This window comes from Hevea brasiliensis, chromosome 5 (genome assembly GCF_030052815.1).
Source record: "Hevea brasiliensis isolate MT/VB/25A 57/8 chromosome 5, ASM3005281v1, whole genome shotgun sequence".
In the NCBI taxonomy this organism is placed as follows: domain Eukaryota; kingdom Viridiplantae; phylum Streptophyta; class Magnoliopsida; order Malpighiales; family Euphorbiaceae; genus Hevea; species Hevea brasiliensis.
This window is the reverse complement of record NC_079497.1, coordinates 113,293,361-113,312,548: the sequence shown is the minus strand read 5'-3', so window position 1 is coordinate 113,312,548 and position 19,188 is coordinate 113,293,361. Positions and strand designations below refer to the sequence as shown.

Below are 19,188 nucleotides of genomic sequence, written 5' to 3'. Positions count from 1 at the left end.
ACTATACCTAATATAGGATTTTCATACGCTGTTTTGCCACCTAGTCGTCTCTTCTACTTGGTCTGCTCGCTAACATTCTCCTCTACGACAACAATGGAACAAGAAATAAAGCAACGATATTGTAAAAGCTGCCGTAGACATTTGTACAAGAATTTCTCGTAATAAATCATGAGATATTTGAAAAATAGTTCTAAAGCATCCAAGCACGTGGAAATCTCATAACATAAAAGGCTTACAAGGTGTTGTGAATGTATCAAAATAAAAATTATTATTATCATTTTTTTTTTAACCTGCCAAGGCATTAGGGGGAAACACCCCATGGATGAACTCAAGGAAACGGCTGGAGTAAAATGTAGGATCCACAGCGGAGATGGACAAGGAATCGAACTGAAGAGATTTGTATGCATGTTCTATCTTCTTACTCATATTGTACTCCTGAAGTATATCAATTATGCCAAGATAAAGAACAACGTCGTATACTTCGTGAAATGTCTGTTTTTCCTCTTTCCCTGGAATCTGCTCTGCCCTTGCAGGCATGTTCACACCAAGCTGGATTTGAAGCCTGCCAGGAAGTTTCGGATAACACATAGGCTTAATACATGGCACCAGAGGATAGTAAATCAATTCTAATGGAACATTAATGAAATATAACTGAGTGCAGACTTCGAGTATAGATGTCATACCTTGCTGTACCAGGAAGAAGGAGATCCACTTCCTCATCACCAGCAGATGATGCTCGCAATCGGCTACCTCTAATGTGAGAACCCACAACAACACTATTATCATCTGTTCCACGGGGGACCAAAACAAGACCTTGTGGGTAGTGTTCATCTTCTATGGTATCTGCCAGTAAAACATCAGCAACAAATATTCAAAATTAGAATACAATCATGATAATTGTTGCCAGCTTTGAAAAGGAGAGATTTGTAAGGTCAGGTCAGATTACTGCTCAGAAAAAATTGAATAAATTTCACGCGTAAGGTGTGATATATTTTGTTCATTGTTGACCCATGATATGAAAAACAACAACATAAAGCGAAAAAACCACATACCAGATGATGTAAGCTTTAAAAAGGGGAGATTGGTAAGGTCAGGTCAGATTAACACTCAGATCAAATGCAACCAATTTCATGCATAAGGTGCCATAAATTTGGTTCATTGTTGACAATGATATGATAAACAACTACATAAAGCAAAAAAACCACATAGAAAACACAGAAAGCAGCCCAACGTGACCTACCGACAGAAATAATATATCAAATAAGACACCCACCGTCCTCTGCCAACACTCCCAGCCCTTCAGCTCTTATGCTTCGATTGTAGGACATTAGAGATCGCAGGCGTTGGGGGGCTCGATAATGCACACCCAGCAAAAGGCTGTAATCCATGATGTGTTGTGCTTCCAAAAATTTACTGTCAGTCTCAATCTGCCTGCAGAAAGATAAATATATGTGAACAAGAAAAAAACAAATTGTGTTACCATATTAGGATGGCCCTATTAGCGCGGAGACAAACTTGACTACAACTTAAAATGCTAGACATGCATGTTTTCGCAAAAGGACTTGGCACATAATTTTGTAGTTGCAAAGAAATATCATAACCATTTGCAAACATAAATGTTATGAAATACTGTTGAGTATGCCTTGACTTTACCAGTTTAAGAGAGTGGAAAGGTCTTTTCCTAAAATGAAGTGAAGCAGGAGTGTTCTTATTACCGCACAAATATTTAACTTCATCATACACACACAAATACATGTACACTTTAATGGTTCGAAAGAGATGGTTGAATACATTCTAGAGAGATTTGGTTGTACAAGGAGATCAGGTTTAAGAGAAAAATAAACTCTGTGGATGCAAGTCGATTGATTGAAATCATGGCAACTCTTTCACACATAGTTTTACATCAACGTATCAATTTATTCATCTTATCATACAAGTAAATAGGTTGACCACAAATGTAAGAATACCTAATCGATGAACAAATGCTATGTGAACTAAAAAAATTAGACAACAACAATAATATAATAGCTCACTAAGCATCACTTACTTTAATAAAGCTTCACGCCATGAAGGTTCCAAATAGAAGCAATAGTTTAGATCCAAATCCTTCAGTGTCGTGTTTTCATCAATTTCAATTTTGTCTGTAGATCGACCTAGTGATGAACCTTTCAAATCGAATCTTCGGTGGATCCTCAATTCTGTGCAGAACATATTTCCCATTACTACAAAGCGAAACTGCAGTGTAGGAAGTAGCTCACAAATTTTAGCATCTGAAAGCATGTTACAATAAAATAAGCTCTAGAACACTGACACATTGCAAAATTTAATTAAGCAATTGTTTCTCAAACTAATTGCACATAACATGTAGAAATTAACTTACGGCTGGTTACAGAATTATCATTCATTTAAAAGGCTACTGACATGGATAAAATTCATTATCCATAATGTTAATTACCTTTTGACCACTTGAAGGTTTGATCCTATGAAGACCAAAAAATTTTGTTATGAGTGTATTTTCATACGACCTCACATGATGGTGATAGTCTGGAAGCATTTTCAGGAGTACCTGTAGTAACTCTGGTGAGTAGAACTTCATGTTATAAAAAATAATAAATATAACAGTTTGAGAAAGAAAAGCAATTATATGTTCTAACACGAGAAATCTATTTAGAAAAACAAAAGAATCAACAAATATTGTCAATCACTTAACAGAATGTAGGAGACCTAAACCAGCTATTTACAAGAGCAAAAGGGGCTTTTCCTCTCATTTTAATGTTCTCCTATGTAACATGATACCCTTCCAAGCCCATAGATCATCCTAGAAATACCACACAATTTACTAGCATCTTCCAGTTCTCTCTCTCTCTCTCTCTCTCTCTCTCTCTCTCTCTCTCTCTCTCTTTTGTTTTTTTTTTCCCCTTCTATTTTGAGATTGTCCACTTTCAAAGTCCTTTCTCAAGTAGCCTGCTCCAAGACAAAATGAAAAGCAACATTTGAAGTTTCAATATGTCCACCACCTGCCTCCAATAAAAATTTTGCTTACCTCCTTCCTAGGCATCTAACAATGTTACTATTATCCTGTTCCTATTCACTTCCATCTTATATAATGTCAAGAGAGAGAGAGAGAGAGAGAGCTCTAATTCCCAATGACAAGTATTACTCTCAAGTGGCACATCTGAATTCAACATTCTTGATTAATATTGCAAATAATATCTCGCTATTCAATTCCAAGCAAACACGAAGAGGTCAACGAAAATGTCTTTTAGAGAGGAACACCAAGAATTGCACAAAGAAAGAAGTTTTCCCACCCTTTTCTAATATAAAAAGCCCTCCATAAACTTCCCTCACTACTTCACAGTCAAACCATTGTGATCCATTCGAAAAGTGAGAATTATATTATGACTAACACATGCTAAACTAGTTGATTGAAAAAACGTTATTGATATTGTCTACTCAAAATGTTTTCACAATATCCACATGAAAAATATTGGAAAATAAGTTGTAATTATTTTCTAGCTAGCCCTCTCAGTCATACTAGGATGATTAAGGAAATAAAAAAAAAAAAAAATCCATGCTATGGCACGAATCCTGCAATCCAGAGGATTTGATTTAAAAGCAATCGATGATTTCAATAAATATAAGAATACCCCCCACTAGTATCAAAGTATCTCATGAGCGAGGCAGTATTGAATGATGAGTGCATGAACTTAAGCAGGAGTAGCGATCTAACATTTATGGTCCTTTGGTTAACTACCAATTAATTCTAAAGGCACACAAAATCCATTTCCTTGGAATTTGCAAACAAAAAATGGGACCATTTATTAGCCACACTATCTCTTCTTTACACATTATCTTGGATTTCAAATTAATTGTTCAACTTTTAATTGGTAGGAATTTTTTGTAGAATCCCAGATCATAAACTTTCCACCAACCTGGAATTCAGTTGCCTTTTCAATTAGCAGATTGAGGGGAAAATTTTCTGACAGAAGATACATGACTTATTTAACATACTCAAACAATAAAATTGGTATCAATGTCATACATAGCACCAATACATGGGACCTGGGAGAGAGTATATATCTTTAGTAAAAATACCATCTTGACTAAAATATACCTATTAATTGTATATTTTACCAATACATACGAGGTATCTATGGAGTTAGGCTCAAGCTTCAAAGTTTCCTTCATAATTTCACCCACTCAAAAACAGATAAAGGAAAGGGTAAATGACGAAGACAAGTTTGGCACTTAATATTCTTTCAGCAAACTCCACAAACCTGTACTTCAGACTTCCGGAGCGTCTTAATCATGAAGCGATCATCTTGAGACAAGAAAAAGATGCTACCACTTTTCCCAGGAGAGGAAAGTTCCCTAAGTGCATCATTTCCACAAATGGACATCATGTAGTCAGCAGCATCTATCTTGAACATCTCCCTCAAATTCCTACAATGAGAGTGAAGAAGGGTATATGTATCAATAAGAAAGAAAAAGCAAGCTCAAGGACCACAGGTATATTGAACCAACCTGTAATTTTAAGGCAAAGAATAAAAGACAATTTTAGCCATTTCCTTTAGAAGAAAGGCATAAAAAAGCAATGCACAATTATGATCCCAATAATACAGCCTGTAGAGCATAACAAATGAGTGATCATACAGAGTCTCCACAGGCAAAAGTATACTACACACACCAGTAGATTAAAATTTCACATTTTCAAAAAGTAGAACTCGAATGTGTGTATCTCACTCAGTGCATGGGTACTCCACTTTTTGTTGGTTTGCAATATAATTTCACACAAAAAAGTGAGGGAGAAACTGTAGCTACATAAATAACATAAAATTAGTCTGTTTGACACTGCTAATTGAAGAAAACAGCAAAATTTAATTGAATTTATGAGAATGTGAGATAATGTATCAAACAAATCAAATCAGATGCTTGGAAATTCTCAAAATTTTAATTACTCAGCGGTGAACAAACCAACCTGAAGACCATTGGGCAGTAGTCTTTCCACTTAAAATCATCTGATTGATGGGGCGGGGTTAACTGTGATCCATCTTTTGGAAAATTCATCCAAAAGCTTGCTCTTGGACCAAAATCTGATGAGCGAACTTCTCGCCTCTGTACAGGTGTAATTTTTCCAACAGTATACCTGATCACATTCTAACATGTATCCATCATTGGTGTTACAGAGAACATAATAGGATATCAGAAAACAACTGATGTGATATTAAGATTCCTAGCATAAGATGCAAGCAGTGAACTGAATCTCAACTCTCATGTATTGTTGACAATTAATCCACAATATCAAATATCAAATAAGTAAAACAGATTGATAATTTGTAGGCACATGTCAGAACCAAATATTCAATTACAACACTGAATGAGAGTTTAGAAAGCATTGGATATTTGGAACATTCACCTAAAGTCATAAACTTTCTACAATTCAAAATTTAGGAAAAAGGAAGAGAGTGCAGCCTCATCAGGAAACACAGCAACACATTTATATTAACAGGAACAACTGGGACATTATATATATATATATATATATATATATATATATATATATATATATAACCAGTTTGAATCAATGAACATGATACAGTTGCAAAATTGCCTATACCTGATTCCAAGCTGCAAACTGAGCATCAAATCGTAACTCCTGTGCCCTTTAATGATTGTTTCACCAGGCCTCTTAACCTCCTTTGCCAGTCTCTTTTGTCGACGTTTGGCTCTTCTAGACGTTGATGAAAAGTTATTATTTAATACAAGTTCATTAATTAGAACACCTTGCATATATTCACGTTCCAAGATTGGCGCTGCATTGGTTTCAAACTCTTTCTCCATGCCTTCTAAGGCAGATTCTGATAACTCTAATGATGAATCATGTCCTATCACTTTTTCAATTGATACCTCAAGACTCCAACGCCTTTCCAGGGAAACATTCTTGTTGCGAGACTGCTCTAAAGTTAGTAAGTTTCCCTTGGATAGTTTATCGGATGAATTACGATGAGATCCCTGGTTCCCACCAATCTTGACATTTGCCATATCCACTGACGAAGCATGATGAATATGTGCATGGTTCTGCTTTCTCAAATCTGGCAGTAATCCTCGTTTTCTTAAAGCATTGAGATATCGTTCTTGTACAGCTGGAAACCGGCTTCCTTTTGGATAAAATGATCCTTTGCCATCCTTGAGACCGTGTGTCCAAGTTCCAACATAGCAACCACCATCATTCCATGTATATACTCCAAATCCATGCATCATACCATTTAACCAGCTTCCCTCAAACGAGTCACCGTTTATCCATGTAAGAGTCCCTTTACCTGTCATTTTACCTCCTTTCATATTCCCAAGATAAACATTCCCATTAGCCCAGGTATACTTGCCTGGTCCTTCTGGTGTTCCTTGGATCCAGGAGCCCTCAAAGATATCTCCGTTAGAATAAACTTGATATCCTAACCCATGTTTGAGATTCAACCGCCATCTTCCCTTATAGGTCAAATTATTGGAACCAATATAGGTCCCCGTACCATGCATATAACCACCTGAAAATTCACCCTCATAAGCAGCTCCAGAAGGCCATTGAATTTTTCCATTTCCATGCCTCATCCCCCGTCTCCATTCTCCCTCATAAATGCAACCATCTGACCACACGTACTTCCCATGGCCCTCAGGTACATTGCTGAGCAACGACCCAGAATATGATTCCCCATTGGGAAGACTGAGCTCCCCAACTCTAAAGGAAGCAGCTTCAGAGGAAGCATGGGTAGTTTCACCGTTGATTGATATAGACAAGCGGTCTCTATCAGAGATGGCATCAACAGATTTTGTTCTGTCTGCAGAAGTTAGTACTCTTTCAACATTATCAGCAATGGCCACAAGACCAGACATGCATAATGCCCAAAGGTTACGTCACAATTCTTCGCAATATTACAAGTGAATAAAATTTCTCATGGGTATACAACAATCTTAAATGCCATAGAAAGATCTTATGATGAGATTGTGACGATGTCTTTAATCTCCTTGTCCTTTGATCTACACAAAGAAGAGATGATGAAACTTATCATTGACAGCAGAACAATTAATTCCAGTACCAGAAAAATTTCAAAAGCACAGGTGAAAGCAGCTATGGAACCTTAAGAAACAAAAGCATCACGGTTCAGAAAAGATACAAAAACATAAAAGAACAGATACACCAAAGATACCACAAGAAACAGGAGCACGGATGTGCCAATGTAATTAATAGTATCCGCACTCCTAGCAGGCAGAAGTAAGAGCAAAATTAGACTACACCGTCAAAAACTAGATAGTAAATACATAAATGAAAATAAAACTAAGATCAATGAACAAGGAGAAGTCAACTAACTGTTAACAGAAGAAGAAGAAAGCCTCCTGTTTGTTAAACTACCTTCAGCAATTCCATTAACATTAGAGGAAAAAAAAAACTGATTTTCTAATTAAATCGGAAATATTAGTAACCAGAGCACGTTGTCCCCATCATTTCATTCTCTTCTTTCCAGCAAAAGAAAGGGAAAATTAGAAAAAAAAAAAGGATCCAAACATGTGCTTAATTTTGATAGAATATGCGGGACCGCTGGTTTAAATTATCAACTTTTCATCATTTTGACTTATTTGCTTTGCTTTAAGTACCTATAATCAATCACAAAGCCACAAAATCTCAGCTACCAAACACATTAGAAATCAATTCATTCAAACCAAAAAAAGAAATAAATCCAATCACAAATCCACCCTGCTTTATTAAAAACGAGAGAGAGAGAGAGAGAGAGAGAGAGACCAAAAAAACACTAACAGAAGAAGTAAAATCTCTACAGACTGATCCTACAAGGTTTGCAAATTGCAATACAAATTACATAGAACGACGAATACTAGAGTACCTTCAAAGGCTAAAGGATCAAAGAACAAACAAGTTCAGTAGAGGAGTAGTAGTTAGGCGCTGAGAGAGAGCGGCTCCGTAAACAAAAGGTTTCCACTTTCCGCTCTCCTGTTTGTGTCTGTTTTCACTCGGCTTTTGGAAGATCAATCTTTTCGATGATGTTGACGAATATGGAACGAATCCCAAAGCTAAAAGCTGAAGACCCAACCCAGCAGCTTACTCTTCTTTCTTCTCAATCTCCACCTAAAATAACCACAAATCACGCTCATTTTCACCACTATTTATATATGGCGTTTTCTCGAAATGACGATCCTACCCCTGACTGGGGTCAACTTTTATCTTTTCAGTACTCTTATTTTTTGACAGTTGGTGGTAATAATTAGGGAGATTGTCTAACTATTAATTAATTTACTTAGAAACGAGATTAAACGTCGCTTAGTGATCCTTTGTTTATGGAAGACGACGTGCCGTTTTTTAAGCCGTGGGTCTGGTTTGACCCATGGCTGTTGCACTAGATTGTGACCATTGGGTCCCGCTATTTTTAAATAATACAATAGTAATAAAGAAAATCGCAAAAGGGACATCATTTTTTGGGTTGACGCATTAAGGTGGTAGGAGAAGGTGTGGTATAACCTACTCTATTACTATGCTACACCTTTCAAAACAATTTTTTTTTATGGGGTTGATCGGTTTAGTTTGATTTTGAGTTTAAATTATAATTTTAAATTTATTAATTAAATATATAAAATTTTTAATTTTTTAAATATATATTTTTAAATTAGACTACATCAATTTGATCTATATTTGATTCAATAAAAAAATATTTTGAATTGATTTTAATTTAATTTTAAATTTAAATCAGACTGTGACAGGTCCGTATTTAAAATTTGATTTAATAATATAAAAACAAAATTTGTGGGTCCAATAGTGTGCTTAAATTAAGCAACATTACATTGTAGTCCAAAGTGGAACTTATTGAAAGCATATCTCTACAGGCTTCAAACTATAACTTAGGTTCCACTTTTTTATTTTAAAATGTATGGGTCTTTTTCTACTCTTGTGATATTTTTTTTTTTAAATTATTTGAATATATGTAGTTTATTGGTGGATTATTAAAAGAGCATGATTAGCCTCTCATTACCACGCTAATGCTCTTGTTTAATGCTTTGTTGTGTTAAATAGATAATTAAGTGGATAATCAGACATTTGTATTTTATCCAATCCTTATCAACAGCAGTATTTGTGCCATTAGTTTAAGAGAAGGCTGCGACAACTATTTTATTTTATTTATAAGTGAAATTTTATTAAAAATTATATATATATGTAAAACTTAGCAAAGCATCATCTAATTAAATTCAAAGTAATAGTTAGGGGTGAGCATTCTGTTCAAACTGAATTGAACCGAACAGAATCGAATTACATATTTTAAAAATCGAATCGAATCGAAATTGATGAAAAATTGAATCGAAACGAACAACTCTATTTCGGTAAGGTTCGGTTAGGTTCAAACCGATTGATTTTGATTTTTTATTGATTTTTTAATTTAGACTTGATTTTTAAGTTATTTGGTTTAATTTTAACTTTGGTTTGAACCTAATAACTATTAATCAATGAAATTAAACAATTTATATATATATAATTAAATATAATTCATAAATTCCTCATAAAAATAAATCAATTCAAAAATTAATTCGGTTCGATTTGGTTTGATTTGAATATATAAAATTACTATTTAGTTTAGTTCGGTTTAATCGATTTTTTCTCTTCAAAACCGAACCGAACCGAAATAACTGAAATTTTTATAATATAAAATAGAATCAAACCGATTAAATTTTAAAATCGAACCGATTGAATCAAATTGATTCGATTCGATTCAATTTTTTGATTTGAACCGAAATCCGCTCACCCCTAACAATAGTTCTCTCTAATACATCTAATAACTATTCTATTATCTTTATTCATTTTTATTTATTGCATTTAGGTTTTATATAATAATTAAGAAAATAATTGAATAATTTTATTTTTATAAAAATATACCAGACTTGATATCACAACCATTAAAGTAATGTTAAGAAATGAAAAATGAATAATTGAGTAATGGGTAATGAACAATTCGAACACTCAAATAGAAAGTTACTCATCTAACCATACTTATGATATGTGGATTACTAATGGTAAAAGATCTCGAGATAAGTCACATTTGTATAATGACACAACCAACAAAGTATACTCGTAATTCTACTCAACCTTAGACTTTTAATCTTAAAATGAATCTATATTAAAATCTATATGAGAGCCATCAGGTATACATACTAATTAGTTTTACCTATTCTATCATAAACCAGTTCTCATTATTAGACATCGGAATATTGCTCAACTAACTCACCCGATACTATTTTTCCTTGAGATTCAATACTTAAACTCAATATTCATAATCGTTAAAAGAGGAGAACAATATAAGGACAAAATTATCATTTATCTCACTAAAAAATTATATAAATACTTTTTATATATTTAATAGAGGTAAGAGTAAAATTTTAAAAAAATAATTAATACTCCTTAATTTTCTAGATATGAGTATAACTATCAATTATTAAATTTTATCATATAATTAGCTTTTCGCAACCTATTATTATTAATATCATGCTAAATTCTAAACCATAAATATTAATTTGATATCAATGAATCATAGAGAATTCAATTTCTCTTAATATGTAATAAAACCAAACAATTAATGATAATCAATCTTAAAAATTTAAATTAATTTAAAGTATTCATCTCATGCAGGCCAATTTCGCGGGTGTTGGGATTCCATTTTTCTATCGGAGTATAAAGTACTTGGCTGTCCAAATGTAAAGTGTTTTATTGGATACGTTTAGTTAATTAATGTTAATTATTCAACTTAATATATAGCATTAATAAGCGAATATACTTTGACAGGTTTGTGATTGTACGTAATTGGTTTATAAAACTGGTAAATGTACTTTTTTAGGTGTTGTTCAAAAATTATTTTTTTAAAAAGTGATTAATTTATATTTTTACTATTTTTTTACTCTCTTTTTAATTAATGAAAATATTTTTTTTTTCATTTCCATATAAAAAAAATATCCATGATAAAAGATAATAAAATCTCACAATTGATAGATATATGAAAAATTCAAACTTAAAATCTTTCGATTCATTTCTTAAAGTAGAGGAGGAATTGAATTTGAAATTTTATTAATTCATCTACTAGGAAGATCATAAGGTGCGTGCAACCTGTTATGTACCTACAAATAGAGGAAGGTATATATATATATATATAATAAAGTGATGGATGGATGCAGTCATCCAGATACTGCTGAAAAGCAACCACATGCACCAGCAAGTTTGGTTTATATATATTGTATGCAGGTGGCCAGAGGGCAAATAAGTTGATGACCAAACTTAATATAGAGCTTTTTTTTAAATGGTGTGCACGTTTGGAGGTTAATAATTAATTTGTTCAGTTATGAAAAAGGAGTAGTCTATAGGATTTGTTTGGTATTGTTGCTGTTGGAAAAAAAAATATTTTTTTAATATTTTAATTAAATACTATTAAAAAATAATTTAAAATTAAATTGATAAATTTAATTATAAGAATATTAAAATAATAAAATTATTTTTTAATTTATTTTTTTTAACAGCATTTATTTTTTTTTTTCTGAAAAAGCTACAATAAGAAAAAAAGGAAAAAAGCTATCTGCACATGGTAATACTGTTCTTATCATAAAGATATTTCCCTTTTAAATAAAGCTAAAAACATATATATAATATTAAAATTTATAATAATTAACATTTGAAGAATTAATTAACTATCATGAATGTTAATCGAATATGTCTGAGCAAGAAGGCCAACTATTCTGCACAATAATTGATTTCTCTGTGAATATGAATGATCTCCATAGCTACAATGCTATAATCATTATAGCTTTTGATATGTTTACCACTATGTTGAAATGATTATCTGCTGTATGCGCATGGGAACATGGTAAAATTGTGTGGTATAGATTTTGATTAGGACATGCAGCCGACAATAGCCATCCCAGCAGCTTCCACTTTCTTCTTTGTGATTGTGAATTATGCATTATCCTTAAGGATAAGATTTAACTCCACTATTGCATGTGGAGAGCTTAAAACAAGTAACTATCTATTTTATAAGCATTATACAACAATTGTACATACAATTATTGATTATTAATTATAATTGATATAATTATAACTACTATTAAAGTATTTATTATATATACTATTAAATTTATTATTTAAAATTTTAGTTGATTTAGAAGACATTTTCCTAATAATTTGAGTTGAGAAATATTTCTCAATAAAATTTCTATTTTAATGTTATTCATAAAATGAGTGAGATTTTTAATTAGATTAGAATAAGAATGACTAACATTATAAATATGACGAGAAAATATTATTTGACTTTCAACTCTTGTTGTAGGGTTGTCGCCCATTATAAATAAGAGTTTTATCAATTGCTTAGAATTTGATTCTGCCCATTAATGAGGAATTGTAGTCCTGTGAAGGAAAAGAGATTTTGACTTAAGGTGGAGAAAGAACGCGATCTAAAAGAAAGAAATTATAGCTCATTATAATTGAAGACACTCTCTGTGGTGTAATAGTTAAAGTAATAAATATATTAAATTATTTTTAGAGAAAACTGATAAGACTAACTAATATATTTGCTATAAGTAGTTTGATAAAAGAATTCTGTCAGATGTAATAAATTAATAAGTAATATAACTTAAACTTGTAATGATAATTTATTTATATTAATAGTACATAATGACATTATGATAATGCAGCTCTACGCACAGCATATACAACGATTACTGGTGACATGTATCATACAAAAATATGAAGTAAGGAAGATATATTCTCTCCTTCATTAATGTAGACTAAAGTATTGTCGTTATCAAAGAAATATATAAAAGCTATAAATGAGCCATATATGTACTATGGTCGGTAAATAACTAAATATATATAAACCAAAGTGGACAAAAGGCATCTTGTCCCTTACGACTTCTCCATTTACAACATGATAACTTCAACTTGCTCTATGCCGGCAACCGCCCATTTCCACCGCCGATTACTATATTTATATACTTCATGTTATTGGCTATATTATAAATTTTCCATGCATGACAAGTAATTAATTTATTATATTCCATAGTAGTATGTATATATCTAGTGCTATTAGGTGATCTCATCCTCAGAAAAATATCATGGATCACTAGCCACCTTTCAGTTTCATTGCCCCACGTACAGTAGCCATTTCTTTCTGTGGCACTGTTTGATGTTTGTTGTTAAGTTTCATTGTCGTTTTGGCACATTTAGAGAATGCAGAGTTGCTATTTTTTTATAAATAGATCCCTCCCTCTTGTGACTGTCCTTGGACCAAACTAATTTTAATTTATGTGCATTATTTTAACTATAATATAATGGTGAACAAATTAGCAAATGAACTTATTCTATTTATGTTTCTGTTGGCTTTGAAGTTTCAGTTTTGCCATTTTGCTTAGTATTAGAAAATTTTATTTAAAGGTGAAGCAACATCAATTAGTCTACTATTATTGATTGGTTGAATTTAATTTTTTTTAATATATTAATTTTAAAATTTATTATTTTTATAATAAAAGTTATCTTTTTTTATAATTCATCGATTATTATTTTATTATTAGATTTTTATTGAATAATAAATAATAAAAAAATATATGCATGATTAAAATTCATTATCACTCATAGCCCAAAATATCTCCTTTGCTTAATGTTTAATTTTCTTAAAAATCAATGTGCTAGCCCACCTAGAATGATGATAACTTGCTAGCAAATTAATGAAAATGACTTGAGGAAATCTTCCAACACATAAATATTGTGGAAACAATAAATCAAAAGAAAACTTTATGGTCTAACAAGCCATTGATTTTTTTTTTTTTGGAAAACATGCTATTGTTAATTATAATGAAATGTTCATTGATTTTCTTAGAAATGCATCTGAATATCATTTAATAATTTTTAATAATATTTTTTAATTGATTAACATTAAATTAAGTTATTGTACGTGGTAGAAAAACACAATAGATTGACATAGTGAAAAGTAGCACTCCCTTTTATATTTCTTCATCCATCATAATTCACAAGTGGGTATGAGAATTAAGAATTTAATGGGTAGATATTGACTAATTAAGCCTTATGATAAGGGACAATGATAAGGACTTACATATATATGTGTATTTTTTAAAATTTTTGACTTAAGTTTTTAACATAATCACCTCATGTAACATGACATAATCTTATTTTTTAATTTAATTTAACTTATATATGCATATGATGATACTCAAAGAAATGGTCAAAATATTTCCCTTAAATTTCATTTGTTTTCAATCCAATAAAAAAACAATCCTTCAATGAGATTGTTCAGAAAGCACTCAAGCACATATGCATGGTTCCTATAAACCATTTAGTAATAATTTATTAGTGTTTTTAGGGATATGGTCAACTTCATTGTGAGATAGCACCCAATATTTATACTGTAGTTTCTTTACCAAATATATTATATACTGTGGTAAAATCTCTCATTAGCCTTATATGAGCAGATTACTAGGTTGGTATACAATTGGCCTGGCCTCATATTAAAAATTACATAAAGAAAGTGAGATTAGCAACTAGCTCTATAGTTCTTAATTTCTATTTCTTTTTCTGCTGAATTTGAGCAATATAGCCTCTGAGTCTGGATAGTGAATGTGGGCTTGGGTATAAATCATGGACTTTGGATGGACTCCTTTTTTGGGTCATTTTTATCTTAAGGCCCTTTTTACAAATAAACGACGTGTCGTATAAAAAACAACCACGTCGGCCTGTCCGCTCCTCAAAGGCCGGGAAAAAAAAAAGAAAGAAAAACGGCATGTCGTTTGTCCAAGCTAAAACTACGCCAATGAACGAAAAGGAAATAATCTTCCCTTAAAACCTCAACATACTGGTTGGCACTTGGCACAGGCGGGGCAGCAAAGCAAAGGCAAGAGCAAGAGCAACAATGGTGAAGGCGTACCTAAGGTACGAGCCGGCGGCGTCATTTGGTGTAATAGCATCGGTAGGGTCGAATATCAAATACGACACCTCCGGGAAGCACCTTCTAGCTCCTGCACCCAAGGTTGGAGTTTGGGCCAAGGCATCTGCACCAGAAGCCTAGTCCGTTCTACCTCCTCTCTCTAAGGTCCCTCCCTCGCAGTCACCTCTATTGGTTCTTCTCCTTCCTCTCTGGTAATTATTCAATTGGTCTCTTTCTCTTCTGTTTAGTTGCCAACCACATGAGACAAGAAAGCAAATTGAACTAAGAATATAGAATTTAAATAGTTAAATTTGTCCTTGATCGAGCAACACTTGCTAGATCAGATGCAATCTTTAAAGATGCAAAAACAAAACTGTTAGAAATCTGTTTGCAGCAGTCTAAACCAGTGCAAGCAAGGACAGATACAGAAGAGGAGAAACGGAAAAAGAAAAAAGAGAAGAAACGACATGCATATGCATGGACATGACTAATTTAGCAAGACAAGTTCTAGGGAATGGAATAGTTGAGCAGTAGAATCATAGGCTATACACTTTGAAGCAGCACGAAAATCTCATATCGCTGTTTAATCAAAGCCATAACCACAGTCCACGAAGTCGAAAAGAAATTTGTTGCCAGATAGGGGAATAGGGATGTTAAATGTTATTTTTTTGTGGATTTAAACTGGCAGTTTTGGCACTAGTACCATGGCTACCCTTACTTGAGCCGAAGGAATTTCATTTTCCTTTATTAGTGAGGATGTCTATGTGACCATATCATCCAATGAAGCATCAACATATACCTTTCTGTTTTCATTTTTGGAAGTCTCTTCTTCTTCTTTTAAATCCACATCAGTATATTTATGCATTTCACAGTGAAGTGTCATCACATCCATTTTCTTTTATTTCCTAGTGTACAATTTCATTTCAGAATGATATCAGATACATCACATTGTTTAAGGTGGTAAAAAAAAGGCCAGAAATTTGGAACTAGAGCATAAGATTTATGGTTTTATAATAGAAAATTACAGAGAACCAAAAGCAATTATTGAAAAAGGAAAAAGAAAAAGTGAAGTTGATGAATGTACTAAACATGATTCTAATGGTAACACTTGTAAATATGCGCCTACTACATCCACTATCCAATTCTATAAGTTGAATGCCTAAGCATGAACATCAAAGCTTGCCCTGATTTCTTGTTGTGTTCTACTTGAAGTTCTTGCCCTCAAAGGTCTGACCAAATTGCCAATTCTTGGGGGCAATATGCCATGAAGTTGAGTATCTGCTATCACTTGCTCTAACCCTGAAGGTCAATGACTCCCCAACCATATGAGCACTCGTTTTCCAAGTGGAACCCCAATCTCTTTCTAGTTGGGTCCACTTAAGCTTGTCATTACCCTTCACTTGAACACTAACAACATCTCCAGCTCCACCAACGTTCCATACTATGACCTGGTTGAACCATGGATTCCCCATTATTGTGAATTTGATTCCTCCTTTCTTCTGGCACGGAACCCTGTATTTTTGACACTGGGTTAGCCTGTGCAGGTTTGTAATGTTGCAAGAAAATATCATTGTTCATTGTCATCTAACCTGCGGTATTGTATAGGAATAATTCCAGCACTGTAGTCAGAGATTTGGTTGAAGACGGGCTTGGCTATATCGAAATGCTCAAGTGGGGAATTGCACCAGCCTCCATTTTCACTAGACTGAGATGGATTTGGTGGACAAAGATCGGTTCCTGTAACAAAGAGAGATGGTTGCCCTGGCTTGCACCATTTTGGGTCATCGGTACATTTAATTTCATAACAAGCACCGCAGGTCTGCCCTTTCTTGAACAAAGCTTCGCTTAGAGCTGCAGTGTTCAGGCCGTAGCCTTCCGCTACAACGTCTTTATAGTTACACGCTCCACCTGCAATTGTCCACCCCGCAAGTTATCAGTCCAGGAAGAATAATGGGAGAAAGAAATCTCTTTTCTATTTGTCTATATAGCCCTGATGAAATTTTTAGCAAGGCTTGATAAAGTTTCTTTATCCGAATTGTTGGAAATCATGGGCTCAGGGAGTGAATCATAAAAACAGGCCAGCCTCCTTCACGAATTGGGCTGGATTTGGCTCTCCAATTTGATTTGGTTTTGTCTCATTAATAAACCATCCATTTTTTTTCAAGCTGACAGACCTCTATGAGTGCAACCGGATCCATGATCAAGCTTAAGGCTCAATTGTTATTTGACTAATATGAGGTGACTCTTTTACTTAGATTAGGCTCCTCATGGCCCTATCCGCAGGATGTAACTCTCTTAGATTAGTCCATAGATCCAACTGAGTCCGATCCTCCTCTAACCCAGCTCGCGAGTTTGGCTTCTTGAAATTCAGCTTACCATGCTTTTGAGTCCCAGATTGAGTCGCACCGTTTTATTACCATGTTGAAATCATCGATCCGAGGAGTATATTACGAAGGAATTTTTTTTTTATTTAAACTCAATTTATCATAAAATTTATATGGTGTGATTCACATATTATATATATGTGTGTGTGGATATCTTAAATTCGTAATGAAACAGATCTAAATGAGAATTGGACTAGATTTGAGCTTCCTATGAACCGTTTTGGTTTAGTTTTGCCCCATTTAAAAAACTCTTTCATATTTTTGACGTGAGTTGACGGGAGACTTGTGTCTCTCGCGCTATATTCTAACAGGAATCTTGCAAGATCTATGAACCATCAATATACAATAAAAGAAAAAAAATTTCATAGAGAGTGAAAGAGTGGGATGGGTTATGTACATGGTTGCTAGATTAATGATTGCATTGTCTGGTAGAACAGGTGGTCGGAGTTTATCATGTGAGGAAAGGAAATATCTAACCGGCGGCTAGCCATGAGTCAGCAATAACTAATGGCAACTAATTCAAATACATCAGAAAAAAGCAGAATAAGATATAAATATATTACCAAATGATCCTGTGCCACCTTCATAAAAGGTGGCATGACCTTTGGTCCATGGCCCTGGCTTGAACTTCGGTTTATGTTCTTTGACAGGTTGAACATTTTGGCCGACTCGTCCAACTGCATGGTAAGCAGATAGCTTTGCTTCGCAACTAGCCAATGCAATAACTAAGAGCAATAACGTGGCAGAGACTGAGAGGGCTCTCAAAGGCGATGCCATGCTGCTAGGCACAATTACAACTTTTGGCACTTCGCCTTTGGTTCTTCTTTATTTTCTTTTTATTAATGTGTTAGATTTTTTTTTTTTATTCTTTTCTGCCAATCTTTGCGGAGTCTATGGACATATATATGTTGAATTTTGCCAATCTTTGCTTGTGTTTGTTATGGGTTTCTATTGTTAAGGCAATATTTTGAGAGGATATAAGTGAATTTAGGCAGTTGCATTGGACAAGCTAACCTTTCGCTGCTTATAATTGCCTTTTCTTCAATTAGAGTTTAGCACAACAGCATGTCTGGCGTAGAGGGAATCAAGGAAAGTGATACTAAATCATTGTTACATTTTCACCAAGCCATGGCTAGACACGGTAGCTTGTGCTTTGATAAAGAAAAGCTAATGCTCAATATTGCCAAATAATTACTCTTAACATTTTGCTTGAAACCAAATAAATATGAAATTCATTTAATTTGCAAAACAATCATAACAAAATTCAAGTAGGATAATGAAAAAAAAAACTTTTTAAAACTGCTTGCTTAAATTTTATTGGCTTAATTTCACTTACTACTTTAAGTCTCTTAATTTAATTTGTATCATAAAAATTATCTAATTTTAATTTGATATTGCCCAAAATTCTTGTGGCTAAATTCCATTAGAAATTCTTGCCAAAAATTGAACTAAAAATGTATTGGCATTTAAAATATATATATATATATATATATATATATTCTCAACAAGAGAGGGAGAGAAAAAGAGTTCAGGTGGTGAGAGAATATTTTTTTATATTATTAAAATGCCAAAGTGTCACATTTCCAACTCAACTTTTGATAGAAGCTCTCAACAGAATTTAACCAGAAATAGTGAGTGATATCAAATGAAAATTAAATAATTTTTGTGATATAAATAAAAATTAAAATGAACAAATGTAACGCAGAGAGTTTCAACAAAATCACACAATTTTTTTAGCGTCGTTTTCCATTGTGGGTTGTATGGGTCAACAATGAAGCTTGACGTTCAGCAACACAATGAACATATTATCGGAATAAAAGTTAATTTGTTTCTTAATA

General features: G+C 33.2%; 2 protein-coding genes across 3 annotated transcripts; both read right to left on the bottom strand.

Annotated features, from left to right (window-relative positions):
* Positions 1-152: 152 nt before the first annotated feature.
* On the bottom strand, positions 153-8,160 carry LOC110662656 (phosphatidylinositol 4-phosphate 5-kinase 9). 2 transcript variants are annotated; one of them, XM_021821699.2, is made up of 9 exons: positions 7,893-8,159; positions 5,618-7,032; positions 4,979-5,146; positions 4,278-4,443; positions 2,456-2,566; positions 2,048-2,235; positions 1,274-1,431; positions 684-843; positions 153-562 (listed from the first exon to the last, which is right to left on the bottom strand). In XM_021821699.2, the coding sequence occupies exons 2-9, from the start codon at positions 6,886-6,888 to the stop codon at positions 286-288; spliced, it is 2,499 nt and encodes an 832-aa protein (XP_021677391.1). In that variant the 5' UTR covers positions 6,889-7,032; positions 7,893-8,159; the 3' UTR covers positions 153-285. The 2 variants fall into 2 exon arrangements, with proteins under 2 accessions (XP_021677391.1, XP_058003452.1); XM_058147469.1 differs by lacking the exon at positions 153-562 and having other exon boundaries at positions 699-843; positions 1,241-1,431; positions 7,893-8,160.
* A 7,705-nt stretch (positions 8,161-15,865) lies between these two features.
* LOC110662642 (expansin-A16-like) lies at positions 15,866-18,202 on the bottom strand. Its single transcript, XM_021821685.2, has 3 exons — positions 17,914-18,202; positions 16,556-16,874; positions 15,866-16,478 (listed from the first exon to the last, which is right to left on the bottom strand). The coding sequence occupies exons 1-3, from the start codon at positions 18,125-18,127 to the stop codon at positions 16,169-16,171; spliced, it is 843 nt and encodes a 280-aa protein (XP_021677377.2). The 5' UTR covers positions 18,128-18,202; the 3' UTR covers positions 15,866-16,168.
* Positions 18,203-19,188: the final 986 nt, after the last annotated feature.

Excerpts from the sequence above, each read along its gene's own strand:
- LOC110662656 (XM_021821699.2), bottom strand. The coding sequence starts at position 6,888 with ATGTCTGGTCTTGTGGCCATTGCTGATAATGTTGAAAGAGTACTAACT. Across the intron at positions 5,147-5,617 it reads AGTTTGCAGCTTGGAATCAG|GTATACTGTTGGAAAAATTA; the intron begins GTATAGGCAATT and ends GAATGTGATCAG. Across the intron at positions 2,236-2,455 it reads AACCTTCAAGTGGTCAAAAG|TTTCGCTTTGTAGTAATGGG; the intron begins GTAATTAACATT and ends CCTACACTGCAG.
- LOC110662642 (XM_021821685.2), bottom strand. The coding sequence starts at position 18,127 with ATGGCATCGCCTTTGAGAGCCCTCTCAGTCTCTGCCACGTTATTGCTC. Across the intron at positions 16,875-17,913 it reads AGGTGGCACAGGATCATTTG|GTGGAGCGTGTAACTATAAA; the intron begins GTAATATATTTA and ends GGACAATTGCAG. Across the intron at positions 16,479-16,555 it reads ATTCCTATACAATACCGCAG|GGTTCCGTGCCAGAAGAAAG; the intron begins GTTAGATGACAA and ends TCAAAAATACAG.